At 32.9% G+C, this 12,858-nt stretch overlaps 1 protein-coding gene across 1 annotated transcript in view; it reads left to right on the plus strand.

The window, feature by feature from the left end:
- Window positions 1-12,161, plus strand: part of LOC117322715 (fibrillin-1-like) — a 33,249-nt gene extending 21,088 nt beyond the window's left edge. Inside the window, exon 13 of the mRNA XM_033877654.1 lies at window positions 12,031-12,161. Within this exon, the coding sequence (XP_033733545.1) occupies window positions 12,031-12,161 (131 nt within the window). The remainder of the gene's footprint in view (window positions 1-12,030) is intronic.
- The last annotated feature ends 697 nt before the right edge of the window (window positions 12,162-12,858 follow it).

Below are 12,858 nucleotides of genomic sequence, written 5' to 3' on the forward strand. Positions count from 1 at the left end.
CATCAGAAAGGTTACAGGCCTTCTATTACTCGTCAGTAATGTTAATGGAAATCTAGTACCCGTAAGGTATGTTACAGGAAATATAGTACCCGTCAGTAATATTACAGACCTTCTAGTACTCGTCAGTAATGTTACAGACCTTCTAGTACTCGTCATTCATGTAAATTGTCATCCCGTACCCGTATGTTATGTTACAGGACGTATAGTACCAGTCAGTAATGTTACAGATCTTCTATTACTCGTCAGTAATGTTAAAGGGCATATAGTACTCGTCTGTCATGATAAAGGCCCACTAGCAGGACTCGTTTGTAATTTAACAAGCCTTTTTGTTCTTGAAACTAGTCTTTACGTGAAACTTAACTGTATACAAATAGAAATTGTTTCACACACCAGTAGCATATTTAATTTTTCCAATACTCAGAAGACAACAGACTATGGCAATTAACTGTTTATGATGAATAACATTATAAAATGTTTTCTAACTTAATATCGCACTAAAGCTAACTTCAGTATGAATTCTTCCTTCTTGTCAGATTTTAGATCGCTGTTTACTTCATTGCTATTTATTGAAACCTATTGATCTTGTTCCAATCAACTGTATAGATTTCAAATCTTGTAGTCCGTGGCATAATTTGGCAGATAAGACAAAAGTAAGTACATAGATAATACATCATCCTGATTTCTTCTACATATATACGTCTACTTCATTATATGAAGATGTCTATGCACAAGTAAATGATGTCTTAGAATATGTTCTGAAGTTGCCTCTCTTGATAACAACGGTATCTTTATCTACGTTCAGATATCAACGAATGTTCCAAAGATGAAAACGCGTGTCCAGATAATGCTGATTGCACTAACGAAACCCCTGGATTCTCCTGTAAATGCAAAGACGGTTTCGAAATGATTGGTCAAATATGTGAAGGCAAGTAAAATGAATGTATTGATCTGTACATCTATAACGTTATCTGATTAGATATAGATATATTTTATTGTATTTATTTGTATTTTGTAGTTTTAGTCGTATCGCATGTCATAAATGTTAAACAACACACATCATATTGGTCACCGATTACCTATAAAGGACAATATAGGGATATTCATCAACACAAATTACAGTCTTTATGGTAATTGAATTGAAAACTGATTACACAGATGACAAGATAATACAACCTCTCACACTTCTATGGAAAATGACTTCAGAATCAGTTATGATACAATCCTCTTAGAAAACACCCAATATGTTGGTAGAAAGCAGATATAAGAACTAAATATTGGATATAATGTTTTCCAAGCAATAAAAAGAAACTAGCATTCGTCAGTAGTGCTGCCGGACTCATCTGAAATATACCATGCCGTTTATTACTCGTCAGTAAGGTTACATGCTTTCTATTACTCATCAGAAAGATTACAGGCCTTCTATTACTCGTCAGTAATGTTAATGGTAATCTAGTACCCGTAAGGTATGTTACAGGAAATATAGTACCCGTCAGTAATATTACAGACCTTCTAGTACTCGTCAGTAATGTTACAGACCTTCTAGTACTCGTCATTCATGTAAATTGTCATCCCGTACCCGTATGTTATGTTACAGGACGTATAGTACCAGTCAGTAATGTTACAGATCTTCTATTACTCGTCAGTAATGTTAAAGGGCATATAGTACTCGTCTGTCATGATACAGGCCCACTAGCAGGACTCGTTTGTAATTTAACAAGCCTTTTTGTTGTTGAAACTAGTCTTTACGTGAAACTTAACTGTATACAAATAGAAATTGTTTCACACACCAGTAGCATATTTAATTTTTCCAATACTCAGAAGACAACAGACTATGGCAATTAACTGTTTATGATGAATAACATTATAAAATGTTTTCTAACTTAATATCGCACTAAAGCTAACTTCAGTATGAATTCTTCCTTCTTGTCAGAGTTTAGATCGCTGTTTACTTCATTGCTATTTATTGAAACCTATTGATCTTGTTCCAATCAACTGTATAGATTTCAAATGTTGTAGTCCGTGGCATAATTTGGCAGATAAGGCAAAAGGAAATGGATAGATAATAGATCATCCTGATTTCTTCTACATATATACGTGTACTTCATCATATGAAGATGTCTATGCCAAAGTAAATGATTTCTTAGAATATGTTCTGAAGTACCCTCTCTTGATAACAACGGTATCTTTATCCACATTCAGATATCAACGAATGTTCCCAAGATGAAAACGCGTGTCCAGATAATGCTGATTGCACTAACGAAACTCCTGGATTCTCCTGTAAATGCAAAGACGGTTTCGAAATGATTGGTCAAATATGTGAAGGCAAGTAAAATGAATGTATTGATCTGTACATCTATAACGTTATCTGATTAGATATATATTTTATTGTATTTATTTATATTTTTGTAGTTTTAGTCGTATCGCATGTCATAAGTGTTAAACAACACACATCATATTTGTCACCGATTATCTATAAAGGACAATATAGGGATATTCATCAACACAAATAACATTCATTATGATCATAGAATTGAAAACCGATTACACAGATGACAAAATAACACGACCTCTCACACTTCTATGTAAAAAGACTTTAGGAACAGTTATGACACAATCCTCTTAGAAAACAGCCAAAATTCATGCTTTATTAGGCAAACGTTATAATAATGATGTCACTTATTATCAGCCAACATCTATTACACAATAGTTCAGTAAACTAATCTAAAATGTTTATTTTATATAAAGGTTTGATATCCGAAGGGTTATGATATTATAACACAAAGCACTATTTTGTCTTCTTACCTGATGACATACGTAAATCAGTTATTTGAAATATATAGCACGATTGGAAATAATTTGGACCAAAATCTTAACTCTTATTACACACACCATACAACTTAGTGCGATATAGTTTATCATTTTCATGCTAGAATATGTTAGTAGAACGCAGATCTAAGAACGAAATATTAGATGGAATGTCTTTCAAGCAATAAACAGAAACTAGCAATCGTCAGTAATGCTGTCGGAAACATCTGAAATATTACATGCCTTGTTTTTCTCGTCAGTAATGTGACATGCCTTATATTACTCGTCAGTAATGTTATTGGTCATCTAGTACCCGTAACTTATATTACAGGACGTAGAGTACTCGTCAGCAATGTTACAGGCCTTCTTTTACTCGTCAGTAATGTTAATGGTCATCTATAAGCCGTAAGTTGTGTAACAGACCTTCTTGTACTAATCAGTAATGTTACAGACATTCTAGTACTCGTCATTAATGTTACAGGCCATCTATTACTCGTCAGTAATGTTAATGGTCATCCCGTACCCGTAAGTTATGTTACAGGACGTATAATACCCGTCAGTAATGTAACAGATCTTCTATTACTCGCCAGTAATGTTACAGGACATCTAGTACTCGTCTGTAATGATAAGGACCCACTAGCAGTACGCGTTTGTAATTTAACAAGCCTTTTTCTAAATGAAACTAGTCTTTACGTGAAACTTAACTGTATACAAATAAAAATTGTTTCAGTTACGGGTAGCATATTTAATTTTTCTAATACTTAGGAAACAACAGACTATGGCAATTAACTGTATATGATCAATAATATTACAAAATGCTTTCTAACTTAATATCGCACGACAGCTAACTTCAGTATGAATTCTTCCTTCTTGTCAGATTTTAGATCGCTGTTTACTTTATTGCTATTTATTGAAACCTATTGATCTTGTTCCAATCAACTGTATAGATTTCAAATCTTGTAGTCCGTGGCATAATTTGGCAGATAAGGCAAAAGTAATGTAATAGATAATAGATCATCCTGATTTCTTCTACATATATACGTGTACTTCATTATATGAAGATGTCTATGCACAAGTAAATGATGTCTTAGAATATGTTCTGAAGTTGCCTCTCTTGATAACAACGGTATCTTTATCTACGTTCAGATATCAACGAATGTTCCCAAGATGAAAACGCGTGTCCAGATAATGCTGATTGCACTAACGAAACTCCTGGATTCTCCTGTAAATGCAAAGACGGTTTCGAAATGATTGGTCAAATATGTGAAGGCAAGTAAAATGAATGTATTGATCTGTACATCTATAACGTTATCTGATTAGATATATATATATATATATATTATTGTATTTATTTGTATTTTGTAGTTTTAGTCGTATCGCATGTCATAAATGTTAAACAACACACATCATATTGGTCACCGATTACCTATAAAGGACAATATAGGGATATTCATCAACACAAATAACAGTCTTTGTGGTAATTGAATTGAAAACTGATTACACAGATGACAAGATAATACAACCTCTCACACTTCTATGGAAAAAGACCTCAGAATCAGTTATGATACAATCCTCTTAGAAAACACCCAATATGTTGGTAGAAAGCAGATATAAGAACCAAATATTGGATATAATGTTTTCCAAGCAATAAACAGAAACCATCATTCGTCAGTAGTGCTGCCGGACTCATCTGAAATATACCATGCCGTTTATTACTCGTCAGTAAGGTTACATGCTTTCTATTACTCATCAGAAAGATTACAGGCCTTCTATTACTCGTCAGTAATGTTAATGGAAATCTAGTACCCGTAAGGTATGTTACAGGAAATATAGTACCCGTCAGTAATATTACAGACCTATTACTCGTCAGTAATGTTACAGACCTTCTAGTACTCTTCAGTAATGTTAATGGTCATCCCGTACCCGTATGTTATGTTACAGGACGTATAGTACCAGTCAGTAATGTTACAGATCTTCTATTACTCGTCAGTAATGTTAAAGGGCATATAGTACTCGTCTGTCATGATAAAGGCCCACTAGCAGGACTCGTTTGTAATTGAACAAGTCTTTTTGTTGTTGAAACTAGTCTTTACGTGAAACTTAACTGTATACAAATAGAAATTGTTTCACACACGAGTAGCATATTTATTTTTTCTAATACTCAGAAGACAACAGACTATGGCAATTAATTGTATATGATGAATAACATTATAAAATGTTTTCTACCTTAATATGGCACTAAAGCTAACTTCAGTATGAATTCTTCCTTCTTGTCAGATTTTCGATCGCTGTTTACTTTATTGCTATTTATTGAAACCTATTGATCTTGTTCCAATCAACTGTATAGATTTCAAATGTTGTAGTCCGTGGCATAATTTGGCAGATAAGGCAAAAGTAAATGGATAGATAATAGATCATCCTGATTTCTTCTACATATATACGTGTACTTCATCATATGAAGATGTCTATGCACAAGTAAATGATGTCTTAGAATATGTTCTGAAGTTGCCATCTCTTGATAACAACGGTATCTTTATCTACATTCAGATATCAACGAATGTTCCCAAGATGAAAACGCGTGTCCAGATAATGCTGATTGCACTAACGAAACTCCTGGATTCTCCTGTAAATGCAAAGACGGTTTCGAAATGATTGGTCAAATATGTGAAGGCAAGTAAAATGAATGTATTGATCTGTACATCTATAACGTTATCTGATTAGATATATATTTCATTGTATTTATTTGTATTTTGTAGTTTTAGTCGTATCGCATGTCATAAGTGTTAAACAACACACATCATATTGGTCACCGATTATCTATAAAGGACAATATAGGGATATTCATCAACACAAATAACATTCATTATGATAATAGTATTGAAAACCGATTACACAGATGACAAAATAACACGACCTCTCACACTTCTATGTAAAAAGACTTTAGGAACAGTTATGATACAATCCTCTTAGAAAACAGCCAAAATTCATGCTTTATTAGGCAAATTTTATAATAATGATGTCACTAATTATCAGCCAATATCTATTACACAATAGTTCAGTAAACAAATCTAAAATGTTAATTTTCTATATAGGTTTTGATATCCGAAGGGTTGTGATATAATAACAAAGCACTATTTTGTCTTCTTACCTGATGACATACGTAAATCAGTTATTTGAAATATATAGCACCATTGCAAATAATTTGGACCAAAATCTTAACTCTTATTACACACACCATACAACTTGGTGCGATATAGTTTATCATTTTCATGCTAGAGTATGTTAGTAGAAAGCAGATCTAAGAACGAAATATTAGATGTAATGTCTTAAAAGCAATAAACAGAAACTAGCAATCGTCAGTAATGCTGTAGGAAACATCTGAAATATCACATGCCTTCTATTACTCGTAAATAATGTGACATGCCTTCTATTACTCGTCAGTAATGGCATTGGTCATCTAGTACCCGTAACTTATATTACAGGACGTAGAGTACTCGTCAGCAATGCCACAGGCCTTCTTTTACTCGTCAGTAATGTTAATGGTCATCTAGCAGCCGTAAGTTGTGTAACAGGCCTTCTAGTACTCGTCAGTAATGTTACAGACATTCTAGTACTCGTCATTAATGTTACAGGCCATCTATTACTCGTCAGTAATGTTAAAGGTCATCCCGTACCTGTACGTTATGTTACAGGACGTACAGTGCCGGTCAGTAATGTAACATATCTTCTATTACTCGTCAGTAATTTTACAGACATTCTATTACTCGTCAGTAAGGTTACGTGCCTTCTATTACTCGTCAGTAATGTTACAGACCTTCTAGTACTCGTCATTCATGTTAATGGTCATCCCGTACCCTTGTGTTATGTTACAGGACGTATAGTACCAGTCAGTAATGTTACATGCCTTCTACTACTCGTCAGTAATGTTACAGATTTCCAGTACTCGTCAGTAATGTTACAGACCTTCTAGTACTCGTCATTCATGTTAATGGTCATCCCGTACCCGTATGTTATGTTACAGGACGTATAGTACCAGTCAGTAATGTTACAGGTCTTCTGTTACTCGTCAGTAATGTTAAAGGGCATATAGTACTCGTCTGTAATGATAAAGGCCCACTAGCAGTACTCGTTTGTAATTGAACAAGCCTTTTTGTTATTGAAACTAGTCTTTACGTGAAACTTACCTGTATACAAATAGAAATTGTTTCACACACGAGTAGCATATTTAATTATCCTAATACTCAGAAGACAACAGACTATGGCAATTAACTGTATATGATGAATAACATTATAAAATGTTTTCTAACTTAATATCGCACTTAAGCTAACTTCAGTATGAATTCTTCCTTCTTGTCAGATTTTAGATCGCTGTTTACTTTATTGCTATTTATTGAAACCTATTGATCTTGTTCCAATCAACTGTATATATTTCAAATGCTGTAGTCCGTGGCATAATTTGGCAGATAAGGCAAAAGTAAATGGAAAGATAATAGTTCATCCTGATTTCTTCTACATATATACGTGTCCTTCATTATATGAAGATGTCTATGCACAAGTAAATGATGTCTTAGAATATGTTCTGAAGTTGCCTCTCTTGATAACAACGGTATCTTTATCTACGTTCAGATATCAACGAATGTTCCCAAGATGAAAACGCGTGTCCAGATAATGCTGATTGCACTAACGAAACTCCTGGATTCTCCTGTAAATGCAAAGACGGTTTCGAAATGATTGGTCAAATATGTGAAGGCAAGTAAAATGAATGTATTGATCTGTACATCTATAACGTTATCTGATTAAATATATATTATATTGTATTTATTAGTATTTTGCAGTTTTAGTCGTATCGCATGTCATAAGTGTTAAACAACACACATCATATTGGTCACCGATTATCTATAAAGGACAATATAGGGATATTCATCAACACAAATAACAGTCTTTGTGGTAATTGAATTGAAAACTGATTACACAGATGACAAGATAATACAACCTCTCACACTTCTATGAAAAAGACTTTAGAATCAGTTATGATACAATCCTCTTAGAAAACACCCAATATGTTGGTAGAAAGCAGATATAAGAACCAAATATTGGATATAATGTTTTCCAAACAATAAACAGAAACTAGCATTCGTCAGTAGTGCTGCCGGACTCATCTGAAATATACCATGCCTTTTATTACTCGTCAGTAAGGTTACATGCTTTCTATTACTCGTCAGAAAGGTTACAGGCCTTCTATTACTCGTCAGTAATGTTAATGGTAATCTAGTACCCGTAAGTTATGTTAATGATCTTCTAGTACCCGTAAGTTATGTTACAGGAAATATAGTACCCGTTTGTAATGTTACATATCTTCTACTTCTCGTCAGTAATGTTACAGACCTTCTAGTACTCGTCAGTAATGTTACAGACTTTCTAGTACTCGTCAGTAATGTTACAGACCTTCTAGTACTCGTCATTCATGTTAATGGTCATCTCGTACCTGTATGTTATGTTACAGGACGTATAGTACCAGTCAGTAATGTTACAGATCTTCTATTACTCGTCAGTAATATTACAGGACATATAGTACTCGTCTGTCATGATAAAGGCCCACAAGCAGTACTCGTTTGTAATTTAACAAGCCTTTTTGTACTTGAAACTAGTCTTTTCGTCAAACTTAACTGTATACAAATAGAATTTTTTTCACATACGAGTAGCATATTTAATATTTCTAATACTCAGAAGACAACAGATTATGGCAATCAACTGTACATGATGAATAACATTATAAAATGTTTTCTAACTTAATATCGCACTAAAGCTAACCTCAGTATGAATTCTTCCTTCTTGTCAGATTGTTCACTGTTTACTTTATTGCTATGTATTGAAAACCTATTGATCTTGTTCCAATCAACTGTATAGATTTCAAATCTTGTAATTCGTAGCATAGTTTGACAGATAATGCAAACGTAAATGGATAGATAATAGTTCATCCTGATAATCCTGATCATCCTGATTCATCAACACAAATTTCAGGAATTATGGTCATGGAATTGAAACTGATGACACAGATGACACACTATAATGACCTCCCACACTTCTCTGTAAGAAGGCTTTAGAAACAGTTATAGTAGAATCCTCTTGAAAAATTGCCGACATTTATGCTGTATCAAACCAATGTTCTGATAATGATGTAACTTATTATCAGCCAATATATATACAACACAATATTCAGTAAAATAATTTAAAATGTTATATTAACATATTGGTTTAATATCCGGAGTAGTGTGATTTATTTACAAAGCACTACATACCTTATGATTTACCTTAATCAGTTATTTGAAATAAATGGCACCAATGGAAATGATTTAGACAAAAATCTTCAATCTTATTACATACAACATACACATATTGTGATATAGCTATATATCATGTTCAAACACATCACAGTTCACCCGTTTTTTAAGGTATAGCTTTATCATTTCCATACTAGAATATGTTTTTAGAAAGCAGATATTAGCACCATTAGTAATAACGTATACCAAGCAATAAATAGAAACTGCCGTTCGTCAGTAATGCTGTCGGATTTCTAGTACTCATCTGAAATATACGAGGCCTTCTATTACTCGTCAGTAATATTAGCGGCCGTATAGTACCCGTCGGTAATGTAACAGGCTGTATAGTACCTGTCAGTAATGTTACAGGCCTTATAATACATGTCAGTAATATTACAGTCCTTCTCGTAATTGTCTGTATCACAGCATGCCTTCTAGTCGTCAAAAGTAATAAATTCTGCCTTTTAGTACTCGTTGGTAATGTTACAGACATTCTAGTAGCCGTAAGTTATGTTAAAGATCTTCTTGTACTCGTCTGTAATTTAACAAGCCTTTAAGTACTCGAAAGTAATCTTTACGTGAAACATTACTGTATAAAAATAGATCTTGTTTCAGATACGAGTAGCATATTTATTTTTCTAAAACTTCAGATAACAAAACAAAATGTCAATTTACCATATATGGTCAATTACATTAGAACTTGTTTCTAACTTAATATCGCATGCACACCAACTTCAGTACGAATTCTTCCTTCTTGTCAGATTTTAGATTGCTGTTTACTATATTGTTATTTATAGAAACCTGTTCATCCTGTTTTGACCGAATGTTTATATATAAAACCATGTGGATCGTAACATAATGTGGAAGCTAATGTAGAAGGAAAATGATTGATCATTATCAAGATTTGTTTAGTTTAAACATATTTTTATTGAAAAATTCAATAGGAATTGGACACAAGTTATTCAACTTATATATCGTCCTTTTCCATATACAAGTATGAGATGATATATACAATGGCAGCAATTATAATGAATGGTGATGACATATATACGTATATATAAAAGAAACACAACATTAATTATTATAGGTGACAAGAAATAATACACTTGGCAAGATTTGTTCCACATATATATGCGTGTACACGGGTAAAGACGTCTATAAACATGTATGTATATGTTCACTTAAAATAAACTTTGAAGTTGTCTTTCATCATAACAATGGCATCTTTATCCACGTTCAGATATCAACGAATGTTCCCAAGATGAAAACGCGTGTCCAGATAATGCTGAGTGCACTAACGAAACTCCCGGATTCTCCTGTAAATGCAAAGACGGTTTCAAAATGATTGGTCAAATATGTGAAGGCAAGTAAAATTAATGTATTATTCTATATGTAAACAAAGTTTGATATTTAGATATATATTGAATTGTATATACGTGTATTATTATTTTGTAATTTTGTTGACCTCTCATTACATAACCATTCAACACAACCACATTAAAATGTGCATCTACTATCTATAAAGGACAATGTAGTGATATTCATCAACACAAATTTCAGTCATTATGGTCATTGAATTGAAAACTGATGACACAGATGACACACTAACACGACCTCCCACACTTCTCTGTAACAAGACTTTAGAAACAGTTATAGTACAATCCTCTTGCAAAATAGCCGACATTCATGCTATATCAAGCCAAGGTTCTGATAATGACATTTCTTATTATCAGCCAATACATACAACACAATAATTCAGTGAAATAATTTAAAATGTTATATTTATATATTGGTTTAATATCCGGAGTAGTGTGATTTATTTACAAAGCACTACATACCTTATGATTTACCTTAATCAGTTATTTGGAATAAATGGCATTATTGGAAAAAAAATTGTACTAAAATTTTAAATCTTATTACATACAACATACACATATTGTGATATAGCTATATATCATGTCCAAATACATCACAGTTAACACACATTTTTTATACGATATAGCTTTATCATTTCCATACTAGAATATATTTTTAGAAAGCAGATATAAGCACAATTAGTAATAACGTATACCAAGCAATAAATAGAAACTGCCATTCGTCAGTAATGCTGTCGGATTTCTAGTACTCATCTGAAATATACGAGGCCTTCTATTACTCGTCAGTGGTATTAATGGCCGTATAGTACCTGTCAGTAATATTAATGGTCGTATAGTAGCCGTCAGTAATATTAGCGGCCGTATAGTACCCATCGGTAATGTAACAGGCTGTATAGTACCTGTCAGTAATATTACAGTCCTTCTCGTAATTGTCTGTATCACAGCATGTCTTCTAGTCGTCAAAAGTAATAAATTCGGCAGTTTAGTACTCGTCGGTAATGTTACAGACATTCTAGTAGCCGTAAGTTCTGTTATAGATCTTCTTGTACTCGTCTGTAATTTAACAAGCCTTTTAGTACTCGAAAGTAATCTTTACGTGAAACATTACTGTATAAAAATAGATCTTGTTTCAGATACGAGTAGCATATTTATTTTTCTAAAACTTCAGATAACAAAACAAAATGTCAATTAACCATATATGATCAATTACATAATAAATTGTTTCTAACTAGATATCGCATTCACACCAACTTCAGTACGAATTCTTCCTTCTTGTCAGATTTTAGATCGCTGTTTACTATATTGCTATTTGTTGAAACCTGTTCATCCTGTTCTAACCAAATGTTTATATTTAAAATCACGGGGAAGCTAATGCAGAAGGAAAATGATTGATCATTGATCATCAAGATTTGTTCCACATATATATGCGTGTACACAGGTAAAAACGCCTATAAATATATATATGTTGACTTAAAATAAGCTTCGAAATTGTCTTTCACCATAACAATGGCATCTTTATCCACGTTCAGATATCAACGAATGTTCCCAAGATGAAAACGCGTGTCCAGAAAATGCTGAGTGCACTAACGAAACTCCCGGATTCTCCTGTAAATGCAAAGACGGATTCAAAATGAAAGGTCAAATATGTGAAGGCAAGTAATATTAATGTATTGATCGGTATATATTTGTTTGTTCTTTAAAAATATGTCATTAGGGCTTTTCACCAATTGTGAAAAGACCTATTGTTTTCGTTATGTTTCTTATTCTTATTCTAATTATTCTTCTGTCGTTTTTGTGGCGTATTAATCTTTTGATTGGTAAGGATTAGGTTAATTGTCTTTGGCCAAGGTATGAACATGTGTCAAAAACTTTGAAAAGCAGGTCAAGAATTCAATATGGCCGCCATGACGTCATTCTTAAAGCGTTTAAATTGACCTTAACTCAAAAAGTATTAAAGATACTAAAGTAATGTTATACTATTATGGTACATTTAGTCTGGGGCTAACATTCATATTATTACAACCTTTAGGTCAAAGGTCAAATAAAAAAGCTCGCGAGGGGCTAAGTTTGTCTATTTTTAGAAAATATTCATTGTTCAAATTTGTTCAAACAAATTTCCATAGTATGATGCAGTATGTCATTCTGATGATTTTGATATGTTTAATTTTTCGGTAACATTTGTCGTTAACGCAGTATACCATTTTGAATATTTTGGTTCTATTTGGTACTAAGTATGTTTCGAGTTCCACCTTGAAATTTAGCACAAATTTTTTTTTAACATTGATATCATTTTATTGGCTTGCACAACTACAAATCGATATTAAACATAACTATTGTAGATGAGGGGACAAAAGCAA

The sequence above is a fragment of the Pecten maximus genome, chromosome 3 (genome assembly GCF_902652985.1).
Source record: "Pecten maximus chromosome 3, xPecMax1.1, whole genome shotgun sequence".
Lineage (NCBI taxonomy): Eukaryota > Metazoa > Mollusca > Bivalvia > Pectinida > Pectinidae > Pecten > Pecten maximus.